At 51.9% G+C, this 21873-nt stretch overlaps 2 protein-coding genes across 3 annotated transcripts; one reads left to right on the top strand and one right to left on the bottom strand.

Annotated features, from left to right (window-relative positions):
- The first annotated feature begins 1224 nt into the window (after positions 1–1224).
- On the top strand, positions 1225–7444 carry GUCA1A (guanylate cyclase activator 1A). Its single transcript, XM_047735159.1, has 4 exons — positions 1225–1425; positions 6430–6579; positions 6917–7010; positions 7275–7444. The coding sequence occupies exons 1-4, from the start codon at positions 1225–1227 to the stop codon at positions 7442–7444; spliced, it is 615 nt and encodes a 204-aa protein (XP_047591115.1).
- A 1709-nt stretch (positions 7445–9153) lies between these two features.
- GUCA1B (guanylate cyclase activator 1B) lies at positions 9154–19933 on the bottom strand. 2 transcript variants are annotated; one of them, XM_047734124.1, is made up of 4 exons: positions 19216–19933; positions 12553–12702; positions 10890–11010; positions 9154–10227 (listed from the first exon to the last, which is right to left on the bottom strand). In XM_047734124.1, the coding sequence occupies exons 1-4, from the start codon at positions 19420–19422 to the stop codon at positions 10100–10102; spliced, it is 606 nt and encodes a 201-aa protein (XP_047590080.1). In that variant the 5' UTR covers positions 19423–19933; the 3' UTR covers positions 9154–10099. The 2 variants fall into 2 exon arrangements, with proteins under 2 accessions (XP_047590080.1, XP_047590079.1); XM_047734123.1 differs by lacking the exon at positions 19216–19933 and having other exon boundaries at positions 12553–15921.
- Between the last annotated feature and the right edge of the window lie 1940 nt (positions 19934–21873).

Here is a 21873-nt window from a genome sequence, read left to right as displayed (position 1 = left end):
CCAGGTGCCCCAGATAATTTTTAAAAAGCAAAGATTAAAATTTCACTGGTGATGTCATGACTCAGGTTTGGGCCTTGTTAACGAGTTGGCTGCTTCCTTCTAGTTCCAGATATCAGGAACACGACAGTGTTGTGTGACAGGGACAACCTTCATCCTGGACAGGCCCTATTCTTGGCCTGGGACATTTCTGGGATGAGTAGTAGCAGCTCACCATGCACCTGTGTGCTGGCGCCCTCACACACACACACACACACACACTCACACACTCACACACATCCCTCAGGCCACTAGGCACACAGTCAATGTTCCCCATCCCCATGCCCTGGGAGGGGAAAGTATCAAGTGTGGATCAAATGGAAGGTTAAATTCAAGCCTCTGGGGATGAGTCTCTGGGAATGTAAGAGTGTGGTCAGAAGAGGACCAGTGAGTGTGTGTGTGTGTGTGTATACAAGGCCATGTCTACTTATACAGTGTTATGTTGGAGGAGGCTCCCCCTGGCTGCTCAGAACTCATCTTGGAAGCCCACAAACTCTGCATCACTCAGGTGTTCTTGTATATTAATTATCCATGATGTGACCGGAAGCCATTAATTGTGCTGCCCAAGTGCAGTGCACAGCCTGGATAACTGTACATAGCAGTCCTGGCAGGAGCCCACAGTTGGTCCAGCTGTGGAAAAGGAACCAGCTTTATCTCACGTGTACCTCAATTCCATGTCTGAGGGCAGGAACCAAAAACATTGAGAACCCACTCAAAGCAGGAGAGGAGAATGGAGGTAATGGGATTAGAACAGCCACTGGCTGGCCACCCATTCTGCCCTGGTAAGAAGGGATAAGGAGATTGCAAAATGGGTAAGAACATCCTCTCACCTATCAGCTCAAGGCCGTAATCCTGGGCCTCTGCTTCCCTAAGCTCTGTTCTATTTTCACTCCTCTTTTCTACCCCATTGGCTGCGAGGGTTTAGTGGGACTTAAGGCCAGTTCTCAGGCATCTTCTGGATTTGGTCGTGGGACTGCACAGCCCCCCATTACCTTTGTCCCTCTGCTCACCTCCTCCTGACATTTTCCTGCACTGTCTGATTCATCAGACCCTCTTTGCTCAGCTGGGGAGGCCTCCGGCCTCTGATCGAGGAGGGCCCAGGGTTAGAGAGCCCAGCCGCCCTGTTGCAGGGATCTCGGGGAACAGGATCCAGCCACCTGGGGCACAGACCCCCCACAGGCCTGGGAGATGGGCAATGTAATGGATGGGAAGTCCGTGGAGGAGCTGAGCAGCACCGAGTGCCACCAGTGGTACAAGAAGTTCATGACTGAGTGCCCCTCCGGCCAGCTTACCCTCTACGAGTTCCGCCAGTTCTTTGGTCTCAAGAACCTGAGCCCGTCGGCCAGCCAGTATGTGGAGCAGATGTTTGAGACCTTTGACTTCAACAAAGTGAGCAGAGGCCTGGGTGGGGGGCGCTGGAGGCCCGGCCAGTGCGGGGCTGAGGTGGGGGGTGCAGGGGCCAGAACATGGCATCTGCTGGAGGAGGGGGCAGGCCTGTTGGTGTATATGGGGTCCTGTTAGGGGGGGTCAACGGATCTCACGTTCATTGAGCACCTACTGTGAGTCAGGCACTGGGGGTTCAGAAAGGAACCAGACCCCGTCTGCACCCTCACCTTCCAGGCAAGAACAGAGGGGTCCACAGGTTAGGGTGTCAGGAGGCCCAATCTAATGACTTCCTCTGCCTCGTCCACATGCATGTCTCGGTTTACTACAAAACGGGTGTGAACACCTACAAGACAGTGGTCGAGCACTTACTAAGTGCTGGGGGCCATACCTGGCGCTTTTGCCCAGACCCTTAGAGGGTCCAAGAGGAAGGGGAGCAGAGAGGAGAGAGCAGGGTGATAAGCCTCCGGCCCCCGCTGGCCTGGCACAGGCAGGCCCATGTTACATGAGCCATCCCTGATGCTCTGGGGACAGACCAGGCTGCATGGCCACTGGGACATCCAGACTATGCCTGTCTCCAAAGTGCTCAGTGACCTCAGCTCACCTTCTCTTGAGTGGGTCTGAAGGTCTGCACGGTAGTCAAATGGTATTGTCCCTGAGTCATCAGCGGGACATGGGATGAGGACTTCCTGTCAGCTAGAGGGGGGCATCCAGGGGGGCTGGGCACAGTGAGTTAGGGCCCTTGGTTTTCATCAGCTGGGTGGCCATGCACCCAGCCCCTTTCCCACAGCATCCTTAGCTCAGTACCCTCATCTTTCCCGGATGTTGAGAGCATGAGTTAAGATGATTGTTAGTTTCCAGAGCAAATCTTTCATTGGTTTGGAGCAATTCAGTCAAGATGCCGTGGTAGAAGGACCCCTGGTCTCCCCACCCCATTGGGCCCCACCCAGGACATGCCGAAGCTCTCCCACGTGTCCTCTTCAAGCTGGGGACACGCTGCCCAGAGCTTTCTCGGCCCCCCACCGCCCAGAGGGTTCAAATACCATTGTGGGCAGGGCTTCTAAGGACAGCTAGGGCTCAGAGGCTATTTAAAACTCACTAATATTTAAGGTCAAGGGGCCAAAGCAGATTATGGGTGTTGAGTCCCAAGCTCAAGGGCAGCATCCTGGAGCCCACAGGCTTTCCTGGAGGGGTTGCTGGGAGCAGAGTTCTGCAGCCCATGGCATGAGCCCAAAAGGGATGGCCTCAGCTTGCTGGGCCCCCCAAGAGCTCCCCACAAGAAGGAGTAATTCCTGAACAGGAGGGAGGAAAGTAATGGTTGAGCCTCAACGCCTTACACTCAAACACACAGGAGTATCTCAGCTTCTCACCTGCTAAGGAAACCCTTGGGATCAAGACATATCTCCAGGAGGACCCCCCTAAAATCACATGGATGACACTAGGGAGGGACAACCCTCCAACCCTGTATTTGCAAGCATCGCCCCCTCTGTCCCAGACCTGACTTTCTTGATTACACCATGCACACCTTCACCTTAGGGCCTTTCTGATGCCTGGGACCCTCTTCCTCCAAAATTCTGCTTGGCTCACACCTTCCCCCACTACAAGTCTCTGCCTAGAAGTCTCCTTCCCGCTGACACCTGCCCCGATTTCCTGGTTGAAACCCTGTTTAACTGGGGCTAGCCGCTACCCTTGCATTTCCTGTCCCACCTCCCACCACTACCCCCAGCACGTCTCATCTTCTAAGACGTGCTGAATAACACTTAGCCACTATGTTTGCTGTCTGTCTCCCTCACTGGAATGTGAACTCCAGGAGGACAGAGATTTTTGTCTGTCTGGTTCAGTGCTGTGTCCCTAGCACTTAGAACGATGCCTGGACGAGGGTAGGGGCTTAATGAATATTTGTTATCTGAGAAATCACGAGTTCTTTGTGCAAATTCTGTGTTTTCTAATACACATGAACTTAAACACATAATTATTAAAATGAAAAGTATCTTTGTAACATTTAAAGGACCTCACATACACCAACGGTGTAAATCCCACTTTGGGCACGATTGCCGTCTACCCATTGTCACGAGCACAGAGCGGCCTAGCAGGTCATCGGAGAGATGGGACAATGGAGCGGGAAGTTCAATGGGTCTGTGCAAACAATGGCCCGTGGGCCTATTTTTATAAGTGAAGCTTCAGTAGAACACACCACGCCCACTTGTTTACACATCACCCAGACTGAAATATTTGTGATCTGGTCGTTTACAGAAAAGGTTGGCCAGCCCGTCCCTGAGTTGACAGGCAGCTAGATCCTGTGGACTGTGCTGGAAGGGCAAGGTTGAGGGAAGCCGAAGCTTGCTTGGGGAGTGTGCCTGGGGGGCGGGGGGGGGGATAAGCGCCTACTTTGCTTGCTTCAAAGCTTTGCCTGGGCTTGGCCGTGCCCAGCACTCACACAGGTGCACACATATCGTGTAAATCTTCACCCCTGCCTCTGAGGCCCGGTGGGGTTTAGGCTACCCAGCTTCTAGCCAAGGCTCGCTCATTCACTGGTTGTGAGGTCTAATTCCTCCTCACAACAGCTTTCCTCCGAAAATGAGGACCAAAATCCCACCTCCCAGGGGTGGTCATGAGATTAAAGGAGGAAAGCAAATAAAACACTGAGCGAGAGGCACTAGAAAGAAGTTAGTGTCGTTGTGGTATCATTACGGAATCTCACCCAAACTGAGGTCTTGAAAGGCAGGCCCTGTCATTCCCAGTGTCCAGCTGCGGAACCGAGACTCAGAGAGGCCCCGTGACTTGTCCAAGGCCGCACTCTCCTAAGACATCAATTAGCTCTTTCTGGTACAAGAGCCCATACTTTTCCATTGCTCCTTTTTTGCCATTTAAAAAAAAAAAAAACTATGAAAGTAAGTTTTTTTAACACTTTCTTTCTTTTTTTTTTTTTTTAATTTATTTATTTGACAGAGAGATCAGAAGCAGGCAGAGAGGCAGGCAGAGAGAGAGGAGGAAGCAGGCTCCCTGCTGAGCAGAGAGCCCGATGCGGGGCTCGATCCCAGGACGCTGAGATCATGACCTGAGCCGAAGGCAGCGGCTTAACCCACTGAGCCACCCAGGCGCCCCTGAAAGTAATTTTTTAAATTACTCACTGTAATTATGTGAAAGCTCACTGTAAACATTTCCTACAGTAGAGAGAGATGAAAAATGAAAAACCAAAGTGTCCTTGTTCCATGTCCTTTTACCCAGGGGAGACCTCCTTGGCCGTTTTTCTCACTTCTCTGAGCATTGTGGCAAGGGAGGCCTTGCTCTGTTCTGAGGACAGCCCCGGGCATTGGTCGGGCAAGGATGGAATGAGCTAAGGCTTATGTGAAAGCCTGTGAATACAGGGAAGCACCACACGAATGTTCACTATGATCTCAGCACCCACTGTGGGGCTCCGGCTCATCAAGGTCTCACCTGGGGCCTGGGGCGGGGGGCACAGAGCCAGACCTCAGAGGCCATCCTGCCCAGCCTCTGCCACATCTTTAATGACAGTGCTCCAGCCTCTACTCGCATGCTTTCAGTGACGGGGAGCTCATTACTGAACCAGGCTGGCCCGTTTGCCAGCGGCAAATCTGCCTGTTAAGAGGTCTTCCTTCCGACCCAAAACGTGCCTCTGGATAACTTCCCGGTTCCAGAGCTGGGGTTGTGAGTAAGTGGAGGAACAGGGGCTGAACTCCAAGTTCACATGCTGAGCCCGTGCTCCTTAGGAGGGCTCAGCCTTTCTGTAAAGCACAGACTTCCCTCTCCCGGCCTCACTCAGGGGCGAGATGGGCAGAGGCAGGCCTATGTTCCCCACTTCCCTCACCCCCCTGGTGGGGCCGGCAGGGTCAGACAATGGGTCAGCCTGGAGAAACATCCCCTAGGCATGTCTTGTACCACCTTCTCGCATGGTCAACCCCTCTCAGACTCAAAAGGGCACCACCTTTCCCAGGAAGCCTCCTTGAGCCTCTCCTCTGCCTCTGTCCTGGCAGAGCTGGGTGATCTTGTTCTGGGATTCCATAATGTCCCGTCCAGATGTGCTGTCACTATATTTCATCACAATGGCATACTGATCTCTCTCTCTCTCTCTTTTAAGATTTTTAATTCATTTATTTGACAAAGAGAGAACACAAGTAGGCAGAGCTGCAGGCAGAGGGAGGGGGAGAAGCAGGCTCCCCGCTGAGCAGAGAGCCAGATGCGGGACCTGATCCCACAATGCTGGGATCATGACTCAAGCTGAAGGTGGGGATTTTATCGACTGAGCCACCCTGGTGCCCTAATGATCTCTTTATAGAAACAATTCTAGTACGTGTAGGAAGGGTTACCATTTCCTCAGTGTTTATTGTACATCAGGCAGTGTTGAGTGCTTTAGACAAACTCACCCACTCCCACCGCAATCCCACAGAGGTAGGTACTATTAGAACTGTTATGGATGAGGAAATGGAGGGCCAGAAACACTGAGTGCTTGTCCCAGATCCCACAGCTTTGAGAGGGTGAAGGCAAGATTCAAACCTGCATCCCAGTACTGCACTCCCATCAGGACCGGGCTCATATCTTACTGAGTTCTGAAGCCCCTATCACTGAGCATAGTAGGTGCTCAGTAAAGTTTGAAGACTAAAGGGAAGAATAAGACAGGTGCTCCGTCCTCCCTATCTACCACCTGCCCTCTCCCCAGCTCCAAAGACCACAACTTACCCCGGCGGTTCGTTCCTCTTCCTTCACCAACACTTCTTGCAACCGGAAGGGCTCCCGTTGGAGAATCACAGGGGAGCAGCCAGTGACCGCTGGCACCAAAGTGCCAGTAAAGAGAGATCACCACCATTTACATCCCCGGAGATGGGTGGTTTACCAAAGCTGCTGGCAGCCTCTAGGGCAGGCTTGGTGGGCTGCCTGGAGGCGGGGACAGAAGCGGCAGGACTGGAGCAGAAAGGGCACGGGGAGCGACCTGGGCTTGGCCTTCCTGGGGCCTCTGGAGATCGGGCTCAAGCGGCTGTGCCTCTCGCCCAGGACGGCTACATCGACTTCATGGAGTACGTGGCTGCGCTCAGCCTGGTCCTCAAGGGGAAGGTGGAACAGAAGCTGCGCTGGTACTTCAAGCTCTACGACGTCGATGGCAACGGATGCATCGACCGCGATGAGCTGCTCACCATCATCCGGGTAACTCCAGGTGCAGAGGGCCGGGCCGGGGCGGGGGCAGCGGCGGGGCCCACCCCAGCCGACAGGCTGCCTGAGGGCCGGCAGGCGCGATGGGTCTTCAGAAAGAAGAACTGTAGTCTCAGAAGGGGGCTGGGTTGGGACTGAGCGTCCGGTAGGGGGAGGAGTGGGGGTGGGATGGGTAGTGTGACTGGGGCCGCAGGCCGTCCACCCTCTCGGCCTCTATTTTTCCATCTGCACGGAGACAAGCTCTCAAACCCCAGGGCTGCCTCTAGTGCCCAGTCTGTTATTCTGACACCACTGAGGCTGAGCTAGGATGGGTCCTCTCACTTCTCCCCAGGCCATCAGAGCCATTAACCCCTGCAGCGACTCCACCATGAGTGCCGAAGAGTTCACCAATACAGTGTTCTCCAAGATTGATGTCAACGGGGATGGTGAGGAGTCTGGGATGGGGGCCGCTGTGGGGGGTGGGGGGTGTGGGAGAGGGGCGGGGCCTCTGCTGGCCACATCCTCCATCTGCCCCTGCCCCAGGCACAAGAGTTGGATTTTAGGGACCACTGGACCAGACTTTGGGCTCTGGCTCCTTTAGCTGCCCCCCTCACAGCCTCGCTTCACCTAGCATTGGCTCTGCCCCCCTCCATGCTACCGGGAAGTGGGGAGCACCCTCCTCCCCCTGACTCCCTTTCTCTGTACCACAGGGGAACTGTCCCTGGAGGAGTTCATCGAGGGCGTCCAGAAGGACCAGATGCTCCTGGACACGTTGACACGGAGCCTGGACCTCACCCGCATCGTGCGCAGGCTCCAGAACCGCGAGGAGGAGGAGGGTGGGGAGGGGGCAGGCGGTGGGGAGACTGAGGCAGCCGGCTGAGCCCACCGCTGGGCTGATTCTGTACTGGGGAGGGGTCGTGTGTTGGTGCCTAAGGTCGTCACTGTAATACTAGATGTGGTCTGCTGAACTCAAAGGCTCAGCTCCCCTCTTTGGGGTGTGGGATGGGTGGGCCAGAAGGGCAGGGGTGGGAGTCCGGTAGGATGGTTCCTGAACCCTGTGCATGACTCAGCTGGTGGTGACTGCCCCTCCTGGGGGACCCTCAGGGACCTCCCCCAGCTTTTCCCCACTGAGATGCTCCAGTCCCCCTATTTCGGAGCTGGGCTTTCAGGGACCCTGATGGAATCCTACAGATCAGGTGCTGCAATCACACAGCCAACCTGCACCCCAGCACCCCGAGCCTACTTGTGTGGTGTGTTGATTTATTCCTCCCTTCCGCAAGCGTTTATCACACACCTCCTTTGTAGGAACGCTAGATGTTGGACACGCCAAGAAGAGGATCCCTAAGGAACTAACAGGCTAAGCATTAGTATAATAAAATACGGAAAGAGAAGCTAGGATACTACAGAAAGTCCTCATTTATCCAGAGGAACTCCGTCTTTGTTCAGAAGTGACTGCACAGCACCCTGACTTCCCGCGCTGGCCCATCCCGCAGCTCTGGACTCACTGGCTGTGGCAAGTGTCCTGACCATCCCTCCCGGGTCTAGCTTAAATCCCTCTTGCTGCAGTGATACCTGACACCAGTTGGGAAGTGGGGCAGGCAGTTAGTTACAAGTGGGCCCCATTCCCATTTTTTGCATGCCCCGGCTTTGGGAATACCTCTCCAAGAACCTGGAGGCTGGAGCAGCTGGCCTCATTTTTGCAAAGATGCTCCTTCTGGGCTTTGAGTCTTCACTTCTGCTGGGTGTGGGGAAAGGACAAGGAGTGAATAAAAATCCAAGGGTAGGAGAGAGAAAACAAGGGGTAAGAGGAATGAAGCTCCAGCTTGCTGAGAGGCACCCTCTCACCGTGGGGAGGGGGTTGGGGAAGAGAGGGTCCTACCAGTAATCACTGGGACCACCTCAGGCTGGTAAGTCAGCCAAAACCTGAGCACAGACCTGGCGGGAAGATGGAGATCAATGCCAGGGGCAGCCTGGAAGAAAAGGGAGTTGACATTTCCGCGCCTTCTCTTGGTGGCTGCCTCTTGGGAAATCCTGAAGGTGGGAGGTGGGAGGGTATTTGAACAGAATTAGGACATTTCCCCAACGTCAGGCCCACACCACCTTCCTGATGTTTGGGCTGATCTGTGTCCACCTGGTTTACTATTCTTTTTTTTTTTTTTAAGATTTAAAAGAGAGACAGAGATCACAAGTAGGCAGAGAGGCAGGCAGAGAGAGAGGAGGAAGCAGGCTCCCCACTGAGCAGAGAGTCCGATGTGGGGCTCGATCCCAGGACCCTGAGATCATGACCTGAGCCAAAGGCAGAGGCTTAACCCACTGAGCCACCTACTATTTTAGTAGTAGGTACCCTACTATTTTTTTTTTTTTAAGGTTTTATTTATTTATTTCACAGACAGAGATCACAAGTAGGCAGAGAGGCAGGCAGAGGGCGGGGGAAGCAGGCTCCCTGCCCAGCAGAGAGCCCCATGCGTGGCAGGATCATGACCTGAGCGGAAGGCAGAGGTTTAACGACTGAGTCACCCAGGCGCCCCTAAAGGAAACTTTATATGAATATCATGCCTACGAAACTGCAGTTCAGTAGGTGAGTTTTTTTATTTTTCATCCATCAACATAAAAACACATCTCTTCAAAGAAGTTCCTGTTCTGAGTTCCTCACTGCCCCCCCCCACCCAATTTAACAAGAACGACTCCCTTTAAATCTAGTTTGTACACTGGGGCTACACATAGAGTTGTATGACAAAATAACTTCACATCTAAAAAAAAAATAATAAAAAACCCGCCTGGTTTGTCCAACTTGCTCCGTGCGCAGAGACGATAATTGAGGTTAGGGAGAGAGAAATGGCCATCTTGGGTCAATGGGAGAGGCAGGTGTGGGATGAGGGGCGGGGAGGGGGAGAGGAGGTTTGTGTGGGGGTGTGGCTGGAGGAGCCGCACTGGGGCATTGCTGAAACAGCTCCTTCAAGCACAGCCGATCCCTCTGAGGACAGAGGGCCGGGAGACCAGCACCTTACTGGCTGCAATTTTCCCTTGCAGACACCCCTGGTGAAGACAAGTTGGGAGGGGGAGGCGAGAGACCTCCCCATGAACTCCTCAGGATCCAGGACTCACGCCCCAAGTCCTATTTTTTCTTCAGATGCGACACCTTCCAGCCCCCGGCTTCCCACTGTGGGGGCAGTCTAGGGGACCCTCATCCCTCAGTATTCCCCTGCTTCCAGGTAGGAACCAGGTAGGAAATTGTGGACGCCCCACAACCACCCAGCCGAAGCATACTGTCCCCAGAAGCAGCTGAAAGGAGAGAGGAAGCTGGTTCCCTTCGCCACCCGGGTAAATCCTGCCCTCGGACTGTGTCCTGTCAGCCACTTCAGGCCAAGAGCCCCTAGCCACCCGCCTCAGCCCAGTCCCTTTCATAGGGGAGCCAGATAAGAGTGGGCACAAGCAGGCTGAGCCAGGGACCCTCTCGCTCTTTGGGAAGCCTGGTGAGCCTGGAGTCCTGGAGGGGCCTGTGGACATATACTGGGCTCCCAGGACCCCCGAATCCTCAGAACATGGCACTTTTCCGCCTCTGCTGAGAGATCCAGCCACTGGGGTTCACGTCCATCTGCAGCATCTTCATCACCCACTTGTCCCGACGGGCACCTTCCATGAACTCATTCAGAGACAGCTGGCCTAAGCGAGGGGTAGGAGAGATGGTGGTGTGGGAGCGTGAGGAAATGGGGCTGGGGGCAAGAGGAGAGGCCTCCACTCACAGTGGGCAGCTACACCCTCTTACACAAATGAGCCTGCAGTCTGGGGCCCACCAGGCCGGTTAATTCTCCCTTCTCCCAGGGTCTCCTGGAAGCTTCCAGGATTCCTTAAAGGGACTGGCTTTGCAAATGAATTTGTGTTTTATTTGGCCCCTTCAAAATGCTCCTGAGGGCTCTTCTGGGTGTGTTGCCAGTCAGCCGGGGGTGTCAAGACACAGGGCAGAGGGCCTCAGTAGCCTGAATGGGGGCCTACCCCACGCCTTTCTCTCAAATACCTCCCTTCATTGATTCCTCGGAATTACTATTCTCCCCATTTTCCAGATGAGGAAACTGAGTCCAGGCCGAGTGGGGAAATGGCTTGCCTGACTCCTGAGCTCCTACTCTTTCACAGCGCTCTGCCCAGCTTCCATCAGCGGCTCCAGTGGGAGCATCCATCCCTCTTTCCAACCTCATGAGCCAGTGACACCCCTGTTACGTCATGTCCTCCTCTCTGCCCACAGCTCACAGATGAGGAAACCGTGGCTGGGAGGTGGAGGACCTGGGGGTGCTGTGGAGTGGGCCGCCCCCACCTCTGTCCCCCATTACCATCTCCGTTCTCATCCAACAAAAGGAAGATTCTGTCCACCACCTCCTCGGGGGTGAGCATCTGTTCCTGCCGCTCACACTCCATCTCCACCCTGCAGGCTTTCTTCAGCTTGTAGATAGCCTGTGGGAGAAAACCAGGCTGTGGGCCTCCCCACCCATACCACCCTGAGAGCTTGCGTGCTCCCTCCCTCTTGCTGCCAGGACCCCAGGCCCTCAGCCCTGCATCCCCAGCACTGTCCACCCTCCGCCGCCAGCTGGTGCATCTTAGGCCCACAGGACCCAGACCCTAATAAAAACTGACCCGGCCTAGGGCCTAGTTCCAACTGCGTGTCAGGCCTCACAGGCTCCCTCAGCCTGATGCCAGTGGCTTTTCCCCCGTGAGCATCTGAGTGAATTCCAAACCCTTCAGTGAGGGAGGTAGCCTGCTCTGTGGTGGTCTCAACTCCACTTGACACACAGGGAGAGCCCGAGAGGAGAAGAGCATGGAGTGTACTTATGGACGTGTGTGTAACATAGGATGATGGGAGATACTGGGGTTTGGACTGGAGGGAAAAACAGGTTTCTCCTTTGCCCTGTGTCCCCTCCCTGTGAGGCACCATTGGTGAAGGGAAGTGGTGAAGACCCAGAGACATGTGAGGGTTTTCCTCAGTTCCCTGATGGGGCGCTCTGCCGACAGAGGCCTGTCTTGTCCATCCCAGGGTCTCACAGCCCAGTGTGGCACATGAGACACGGTGGGCCCCACAGACAGGGTCTGGGAACCCCGGAGCTACAGCCAGCCCCAGCACCTCCTGGGAGGGATGAACTTGGGCAAACCACAGAACTACCCCGAGAGGACTCCTTTGTCTCTGACCTGGGTGGACAAGCCCCACTTGGGAGTACAGTTCTGGGGAGGAACAGGCTGATCTGGTCCAGTGTCAGTCCGAGTTATACTAGGGACGGTTTCCTCCTTGCTCATTCTTGCTGTCAGTGTGGTTCATCGTGCAAAGAACCAGCTTTTGGTTTTGTTGACTTTTCTTCTCTATGCGTTTGTTTCCTATTTTATTCATTTCTGCTCTTTAGTATTTCCCTTCTTCTACTCTTTAATTTACTCTTCTTTTTTCTCATTTCTTTTCTTTTCTTTTTTTTTTTTAAGATTTTATTTATTCATTTATCAGTGAGAGAGAGAATGAGCAGGAGGAGGGACAGAGGGAGAGGCAGACTCCCCACTGAGCAGGGAGCTGGTTGTGGGCCAGGGATCATAACCTGAGCCCAAGGCAAACTCTTAACCAACTGAGCCGCCCATGAGCCCCTGTTTCTTTTCTCATTTCCTGAGATGACTTCTAAGATCATTGATCTCCAGCCTCTCATTTTCTGGCGTATACATTTTAGGGCTAAAAAGCCTCTGCGAGCCTAGTGTTGGCGACATTTCCCAGTTTTGTTGTTACGTGTGCATTATCATCCCGTTCAAAACACTCGGTGTGCCTAGGTGTGATAGAATTTCTCTGATTTCTGGACTGTCTGGGAGTGTGTGGCCTTATTTCCAAACAGATGGGGAATTTTTTTAGGTATCTTTTTGTAATTGATTTCTAGCCTAACTCTGAGATGGGAAAGCACCCTCTGATTGATTCCAGTGCTACTCCCCGCCCCCAGCCCCCCGTCCCCCAGCTGCAGGGGCCCCTCTCACCTCCACAATGTCGAGCAGCTCCCGGCGGTCGATGTGGCCATTGCAGTCCTTGTCGTAGATCTTGAAGGTCCACTTGAGCTTGTGCTCCAGGGTGCCCCTCAGCACGAGGTTCAGGGCTGCCACATACTCCAAGAAGTCGATGGTGTTGTCCTGCGGTGGGAGTGGGAACGCGAGCTGTGAGGCCCGTCCCACCTTCTCCCGAGCGCAGAGGTGGTCCGATTCTGGCTGGTCCATCCCCACACACTCGGGGCTTGGCCTCCAGCCATCCTCCTGGCCTCTACAGCTTCGCTCATGGGTGTTCTCCAGCCCAGCATCCTTGCCCAATTGGGTATCTCCCCATACTACCCACCCCGCCAGGCCCAGCTCAAGGGTCGCCTCCTCTAGGAAGCCTTCCTTCTCCGACCACTTCAGCGTAGTGGTCTCTCTCACTCCCTCTTCTAGCATTCAGGGCCCCTCTACTCAGTTCCGCGCAGTTCGGGTCTCACTCTGGGGCCTCACTTAGCCGTTGCGTGTGTGTGTCTCATTTTCTAGCTGTATCATATGCTCCTGGAGAAACAAGAGGCTTTCGGGGCCTTTGTCTCTCCTTTGTGCTTCGCACAGCGCCACTTCTGTGCAGTCAGGTCTTAGGAATATGTATGAATCCACAAATACATGACTGACTTAATTTCAATTTGGGTCTAAGGCAGTTCTGGAAGATTAGAAAGCCACGCTCACACTAAAAATGTCCTTTGTCCTTTCATTCACTCTGAGCCCGAGGGAAGGCAGACAGGCCTTGGCTCCAGCTCTGTTGTGGTCTAGGCTCAGATGGGCGTTACCCTTCCTGCAGGACAGGCCTCCTCCACCCCCACCCAGGAAGGGGCAAGGGGAGTCAGGACTCAGGGACTAACCGCCCAGAGGGAAGAGGGGCACACAGTCTGCCTCTGGGGTGACTCTGCCCAGGTCACCGAAACTCCTATCAAGAATGTGGTGACAATGATTCCAAAAGCAGCAAACGAGGCAGGGAGCACTTGCTTCTTATTCTTCTAGGCCGATTGAGTTGGAGGTGAGAGGCTGCTGCTGGTGGTGTCTGCAGGGGCTGGTCGGGCTGAGTTTTACAAGGTGCTCCCACTTGCAGGAGCTCCTGCTTCTGAGGCGGAGACCTCAGCTCTCCAAAGCCAGAACCCAAGTCATCACTCTCCCAGAAGTGGCCGTCAGGCACAGGGCTTTGGAAATGACATCGCTGGCCCAGAGCACCCCTGTCCCACTGGGCCCTGCTGCTTGGGAGCTCTACCCCCAGATCAAGGGGCGCTTGGGCGAGCAAGGTGTGAGCCACAGAACACGACAGAATATGAGGCAACTAGAGAAGAGCCTACTGACAAACCAAGAAGGAAACGAAACAAGCCCACCTCAACACCCCAAGTGTCTTACTCAACACCTTTTATGGGATGATTTCTGGTCCCCCCACCTCCCACGCTGTATTTCTCTAATTGAGGTCAGATTGGAGCTATGGTTTTATCTCCTGGATTTTCATTTTAAAATGCCCCATGTCTTTAAAATTATTTGAAATCATTTTATTTTTTTGAGGGGTACTCTGCAGTCCCTCTTGCTGAATTATGCAACGAACATCTTTGTGTATAGGTATGCTTTCGTAGATAGCTGGTAACTTTTTTAGGGTGGATTCTTAGCAATGGTTATTTTTGTCTCACTTTTCACTAGTCTTTAATGCACCTTGTGTGTAAGTCTGCCATTTGAGATTTTGTCATACGTGTAAGACAGGTGTAACTCAACCTGAGGACTTTGTCTTGTGTTACTAGTCACATCCTTCTTCCAACTGTAACCCTCAGCGGCCGCTGAGCTGGTCCCCAGCACTACAGTGTCTTCACTTGGAGAATGGTATACACATGGGATCACAGTGTGTAGCTTCAAGACTGGCCGCTTTTACTCAGCTCGATGCCCTGGAGAACCACCCAAGCTGCTGAGCGCATCAACGCTTCCTTCTCGCCATTTTCCTCACTTACCGAAGGTTATCTGGCTTGTTTCCATACACCCTCCCCAAGTTTATTGAGGTATAATTGCAGATATAGCCTTTTAGAGAATGTTGTGTGAGTTTAAGGTGTACAATACGATGATTGAGTTGTTCTTTCAAAGGCTATTTTCATTAGTAATTGTGTATTAAGCTTACTGAACATCAATCTTATGTTTCTTTTTTAATAAGAGTAGAAAAAATGTATGTAAAATGGCAGGTAGGAACCATCTACGTCACATACGCTGTCCCCCTTGGGTTTGTTATACCCACTTTATGGATGAGGAAGCTGAGGCTCAGAGGTTAAATAAGTTGCCCAAGGAAAACCCACCTAGGAAGTGACAGAGCCTTTCAAGCTACAGATCTTCTCTAGTTCAAGCTGGAGAACTTTCCTTCTCCTCTCTAGAGTCTAATAGACTCTAAGGTCTATTACAGTCTGAAAAATGAGCCTCATATCTAGCACCACAGAGAGAAAAACAAACCAGCAAAAACGACTGACAAATCCTTACTCTCCAGACCTAGAGATTCTCCCACATTCTTTGTCTAGAACATTCTGTTCTCACAGCATCCTAACTCAGCATGCTATGGTTTCCACAATGAGCCCTTGCGTCCTATGAGGCGCACCATAGAGCGGTCCTTCCTGTGGGGTGACCTCACCTGTAATGTTGCTTCAGCTCCAGGATGAGTCCTGGGAAGCTCCCAGAGAGGACTAATCTCATCCTGTGTGCCCGGCCCTCGTCAGCTTCAATTACCCACAGGGGCAACGGGAAGATGATGGGAATAAATGCTTCTGTCGACTCAAGAGCAGGAGCAGAAGTGACAGGCGTGTGATCTGCTCTGTGGGATTAGATGCCTCATTTCTCCCCGATTTGGCCGCATTTGCGCACCAGCCCTGACCCTACCTCAGGTTACGTAAGGATCCCGAATGACATTTGATTTCACCCGCCCTTTTTTTCCATCCCAGTGCATCACAGGGCAACCTCTGGAGAGAAGAGTGTTACAGGGAGAGGAGTGGCAGAGACAGGCACTCCGACCTCCTCACCTCCTCCAGACCCCCATTTCTATCCCCCCTGGAATTGACGTGTGAGCTACATCTATGACCTCTCGATCTTATTTGCCTCAGAGAGTTCAGACCAATTGCCCAGAAATGAGACTCACTAATGTAAGAACTGCGTCGACGCGGGGAGTGGAGATGGGTGTGGGTTTGGAGACAGAAACTAAGTGGGAAAAGAAAAGAAGGAGGGGTTCCATCCCTGACAGAGGAACTTAACAAACGTCTAGGAAAGCTCTTCCTTAGTAGTAGAATTCCAATTCATAAACAAAGAAGGGATGGTAGGATTAGAAAATTATCGATGGGGGCACCTGGGTGGCTCAGTCGGCTAAAATGTCTGCCTTTGGCTCGGTCCTGATCCCAGGGTCCTGGGATTGAGCATCACATAGGGGCTCCCTGCTGGGCGGGAAGTCTGCTTCTTCTACCTGCCGCTCCCCCTGCTTGTGCCCTCTCTCTGTCAAATAAATAAATAAAATCTTAAAAAAAAAAAGAAAAAAAATTATGGATGGATGCCAAATTTAGGAGATGAAAATCTGGGGGAGCCACAGGATATTCACATAGTCTCAAAGTATCTTCCTGTAAAATGCTTGTTAATTACAGAGGAAAAATGGTAACTTTACAGTGGAGGAAATTGGCAGACACCATGTAACCAAATGATGGAAGTTAACCACTCAGCAATGGGACAGACCAACATCATAGGCCCCTGACATATGAGAAAGACGTGATATCACCTCTGGGGCACCCGTGCCAGAAACTGAAAACCTGAAACTAATCACAAAGCTACACTGAACAAACCCAAAGTGTGAGACGTTCTACAAAATTAATGGGCCTGCAATCTTCAAAAATGTCAGGGTCAAATAAAACAAAGAAAAGCTGAGATTAAAGATTCTGAATTAGAGGCTAAAAAGACAGGACAAGTAAATGCAATGTGTGATCAAACCAAAAAAAGAAAGAAAGTAAGGAAAGCAAGCAAGGAAGCTATAAAGAACACATCACATGTCAATTTGACAAAACTTGAATATAGATTAGCTCATGGAATTGGGTCAATGTGAAATTTCCTGATTTAAAAAAAAGATTTATTTATTTATTTGAGAGAAAGAGAGAGAGAGAGAGAGAGAGCATGAGCAGAGGGAGAGGGAGAGAGAAACTGAAGCAGACTGCACGCACGGCACAGAGCCCAACGCAGGCCTCCATCTCATGACCCTGAGATCATGACCTGAGCAGAGACCAAGAGTTGGATGCTTAACTGAGTGCACCACCCAAGTGCCCTTGAGTTTCCTAAGTTTGATCTTTGCATTAGGTAATTTAAGGAAATGTCCTTGTTCTTAGGAAAAACACACTGAAATACTTAGTGATAAAAGGGCATGATGCCGGGACACCTGGGTGGCTCAGTTGGTTAAGCCGCTGCCTTCGGCTCAGGTCATGATCCCAGCGTCCTGGGATCGAGTCCCACATCGGGCTCCTCGTTCTGTGGGGAGTCTGCTTCTCCCTCTGCCTCTGCCTGCCACTCTGTCTGCCTGTGCTCGCTCTCTCTCTGACAAATAAATAAATAAAATATTAAAAAAAAAAAAGGGCATGATGTCTCCAACTTTCTCTAAAAGAGAGCGACACACACACACACACAAAGCAAATGAGGCAAAATATAAACAACTGGGTAAACTGTGCACGGGAGTCACTTACACTGCTCTTCCAACTTGGTACAAATTAGAAATCCTATCAAAATAAAAGTTATAGGGGTGCCTGGGTTGCTCAGTCGGTTAAGCATCTGCCTTTGGCTCAGGTCGTGATCTGGGGGTCCTGGGATCGAGCCCCGCATCAGACACCCTGCTCAGTGGAAGTTTGCTTCTGCCTCTCCCTCTTCCTCTCTTCCTGTTTGTGCTCTTTCTCTCTCTGTCTCAGATAAATCAATAAAATCTTTTTAAAAAGTTATAATGATAGGAGAAAAGCAACCGATGCCTATCATGTGCTAATTTGTAAGAAGAGATGAGGTAGCTATAAGGGGTACAGCTATATTACGCCCATGAACTTGACAATCCCTTTTCGATCTAGAGCTGTTGTTGAACTGAATTTTTAGGTGGAGATGGGGAAGACTGATATATTTATAGTAGTAAGTCTTGTCACATATGACCTGTTTTGTTAAAAATCATTTTCTCTTTCTCAAAACAAAACAACACAAAACAACACAAAACAACAAAACCAAAACAAACTGCCTTCTGAGCAGGCACATTGATGGGGAGTCAGGACCCTTCAGTCTATCTATGATCTTGGCCAAACCGGTTCAATTCCTTTTGTCCTGGTTGTGTTGTCATTTAATTTGGATAATGAAGTGGGCTGCGGTGGGCTTGGACAGGGGAGCTTGGAGAAGTGTGAAACTCTGTCTGTGAGGGAGTTCATAGGGTTCATCTCCAAGGAGGTTTCTGTTGCCCTGAGGACGCTCACTGCACCCTCCCATGCCCCTGACAGGTGCTGACTGGTCCTGGGGCCAAGGTCAGCCCTGAAGGGCATTGGCAGCGACTCAGCCTAGAGAGTGAAGCTCTCCATGCATGGAAAAGCAGGGTATAGAGGCTTTCTTCAGATCAGTTATCTAGGCCCAATAGCCACCCCTCAATTTGGGGGGCAGAAATAGTACTTGAGGCAAGTCTAACGATCTGAAGGATCACGGAGGCAACGGATGGACGAGCTTCAATAATGAAGGGGTTTCCGTTTCTAAGTTCAATCTCCAGGGGCACACTTAAAAAACAGAGCATCTTCTCAGCTGCAGGTACCACTGGGGGGCTTACAGAAATCCTGTGGTTGGATAATTTCATGGACTCTTCCCTGACTTGGAGACTTGTAAGGGACTTTTGCATCATCCGTCCAGTTGCCCCATCAGCCCAGGAGGTCCCTCCAGCACGCTGGGCGGGAAGACCTGACTGGTCTCAACTCCAATGACCCCAGTGAGGGGGAGCGCACCGTCTATACCAAGCTAGCTCAGCCCTTTGGGACAGCTCTTGAGCTCCTTAACTTTAGAGTGACAGGGGCTCTGGTGTGTGTGAAAAACCAAGCCCTAAGACTGTAGAGCCTTGGTCAAAAACACTCAGATTGCAGACTGACCTTTGTGCCTTTCTGCCCAGCTTGCCTTCAGCTCTCAGGAGGAGGAGAGGGGGAGTCAGGAAGAGTAGAGAGGCAGAAGGAGAGAAGGTAAGACAGAGAGGAGGGAAGGAAAGATGACAAGGGACAGACGATGGGAAGTGAGAAGAGTGTGGGGGAAAGAGAGAGACAGAACAGGTGAGCAGGGATTAGAGAGAAGAATGGCTGGGGATGGGGTACTCCCTCCCATAGGGGTGCTCCTTCGGCTCAAAGGGACATGAGCCAGGCAGGCTGGCCGCCATCCTCCCTTCAGTGCCTCCTTACCCCATTCTTTTTTTTTTTTTTTTTTAAGATTTTTTATTTATTTATTTGACAGAGAGAGATCACAAGCAGGCAGAGAGGCAGGCAGAGAGAGAGGAGGAAGCAGGCTCCCCGCCAAGCAGAGAGCCCGATGGGGGGCTCGATCCCAGGACCCTGAGATCACGACCCAAGCCGAAGGCAGCGGCCCAACCCACTGAGCCACCCAGGCGCCCCTCCTTACCCCATTCTTGTCGAAGGCTCGGAACATGCCCTCTACAAACTTGGTGGCCTCCTCATTGCCTGTGACCTTGAAGAAGCACTTAAACTCGTGCATGAATAGAGAGCCGCTGGGGCACTCCACCACGAACTTCCTGTACCACTCCTGAAGTTGGGCCACATCCATCTCACCGGCCGCCTCTGCCTCCTCCCAGCTGAACTGCTGCCCCATCTTGGCCTGGGGGGATGTCAGGGAGCCAGGCTCTGTGCCGCCTCCTGGGCTGCTCTGATTGATGCCTTAGGTAAGGGTCCCCTTCCTGCCTCTCCTCTGCTCAGCCAGCCTCTTCCTCATCTCCTGGCGACTGAACACGATGGGCGGTGTAGGGCAGGTGGCAGGGGGGTGGGACCAGGCCTGCTCAGCACCCTAAGATCATTAGAAGATTCCTCTGGAAAGTCTGACCTCCAGTCAGCTAAGCTCCCCCAGCCTCACCCCTCCTTTCTGTCTTGTCAATCACGCAACTCAGCCAGATTCTGAAGGGGGGAGATGGGCAGGAAACCGACATCCCCTCCACCTCACACATGCTCCCTGTTCCTTTAGTTGGGCACCATGCTGCTCCAGAGAGGCCCAACTTGGAGATACAGGGGACTCTGAAGGCCAGAGAGGGAGCAAGACCAACTCCTAGCCCACAAGACAGAACCTGCTGGCGATCTGGGGCTCACTCTTCCTCACAGTCCAGTGAGAAGCAGCAGAATCTGTGACGTGAAGGTCCCCAAGCTCAGTCCTAGCAAGCCACACCCTTGAGTCTAGGAAATTTTCCATTTTCTAATTTAAAGGACAAATGCTTCCCTCTAACACCCTTCACCCAAAACCTAGAGAAAGGGTCTCTCCTACTTTCTTTCCCAAGTGTGAGTACATGAGAAGAGTCTGGGAACATGGGTTAAAATATCTCTAAGTCGCTTCTTGTTTTTATAATAAATGTCCTACAAATTTGTTTTCAAATTAATTATATATTTGTGCTTATTTTAATGTAATATTAAAATGACACCTCGAAGAAACCAGAAGATTTGATGCACTTTTCCAGGTTCTAGGAGCAGTTGTTCGTTCCCATGAATCTCATCATCTCAGGGGTAACACCGCTGTCTACCGCTGGCTGTCCATTCCTGAACTGTTCTCTACACCTCCAGGGCTCACCCCGTCTCTCACATAACCCCCTGCCTCTGTACATCCCTAATCTCTTGACGTTCTCCTAAGTCCTTGCCCTTCCTGAAATAGGAGTTCCACTTCCTGTCATCCTTTCAGGCACTCAGGGATTTTTCATCTCACCCACGTCCCTTGGGGTGGTAGGGAGAGTAGGGCTAGTCGCCTCCCTACTTGTTGCCTCTACCTTTTCTCTTTTTTGCCTCAAAACTGCTAGTCCCTTTGAAGCCATGTCCGACTCAACCCACTTACCATCACTCACTGGTGTCTCCCCTGGACATGGAAGTCACAGGCTGCTTTGAGACAAACCTCAAACCTTCCGCTCACTCCCATGTCCATCTGATGACCTTGTCACAAACTTCATTGCAGACAGGACTAGATGCATCACAGGAACACTTCATCTTCCCAGGAGAGTTCTCTGCACCTCTGCCCAAGCTCTCGCCTACTTCCGGGTCCATGGAGGTGGTGTCCCTTTCCTTCTTCTCCACCTGTCGGCTCCTCTGCTAAGTCTCACCTCTCTCCGGCTACCCAAGCACTTCATTCCGCAAATAATTCCCTTTCTCTGCTGCGTCCTCAGCTTATCCTTCTCTAATGGATCATTCCTGTCTGCAAACTGCCTGAATATCACCTTTTTAAAAACAGAACCAAACAAAAATCCTTCCTTGACTCCACAGTCAGCATCCCATTATGGGGCATCCAATGAACCCGTACGCTTTTGCCTTCATGGGTCATAAGATAAATACTGAGTAAATAAATATCAAATAAATATTAAACATATTTTATCACTTACTGGTGTAAAGATGAACATAGTCCAGTTGGGACTGCATTTCCTTCTCGTTCTTCTGATTTTGAAAGAAATGAAACATATAGAAAATAGTAAAAATCCTGTGGGTCCCAGGCACTGTGCCTACCGCATCCCGTTGCCTCTCTGGCTACCGTGTTAATTTTGGCTCTTCTAACAAAACCCCTTGTGGAAGATGTTCTTTTCCCAAAAAATGGCACAGCGACAGATCTGGTTTCCCTTGTTCCTCCCATCAAGGGGAAGAGCCTACTTCTCCTTCTCTTCTACCTGCATGGGACTTTGTGGCTACTCATTGGAGAAAATAGGCAAAATCCCTTTTGGAAGTCACTAGGTGACTTCCAAATCTCAGCCATCAGAAGCAATGGGGCTTCCGCCTGCCTCTCCCTCAGGACTTGCCCTGAGAGCTCAGCCCCGTACTGTGGGAAGCCCAGAGCACCCGGGGGGCGTTCTGGCTGGCAGCCTGCCTCCACCACCCGGAGCGTCGGGTGAGTGAGTGACTCTGCAGATGACTCCGGCCCTCATCTTCCAGCCACTGCAGCTGATACCCAATGGGGCATGGTCCTCGAAGAGCCGTGACCGAGCTGTAATTCGTGTGTGAAGTAAATGTCAGTGAAGCTACTAGGGGCTGGGTGTTTTTCAGGTAGCGATAGATAAGCGAACATTCTCAAAACTGTTTTGCATCC

The sequence above is a fragment of the Lutra lutra genome, chromosome 6 (genome assembly GCF_902655055.1).
Source record: "Lutra lutra chromosome 6, mLutLut1.2, whole genome shotgun sequence".
Lineage (NCBI taxonomy): Eukaryota > Metazoa > Chordata > Mammalia > Carnivora > Mustelidae > Lutra > Lutra lutra.
The sequence above is the reverse complement of the archived record's forward strand: the minus strand, read 5'-3'. Positions and strand labels throughout refer to the sequence as shown.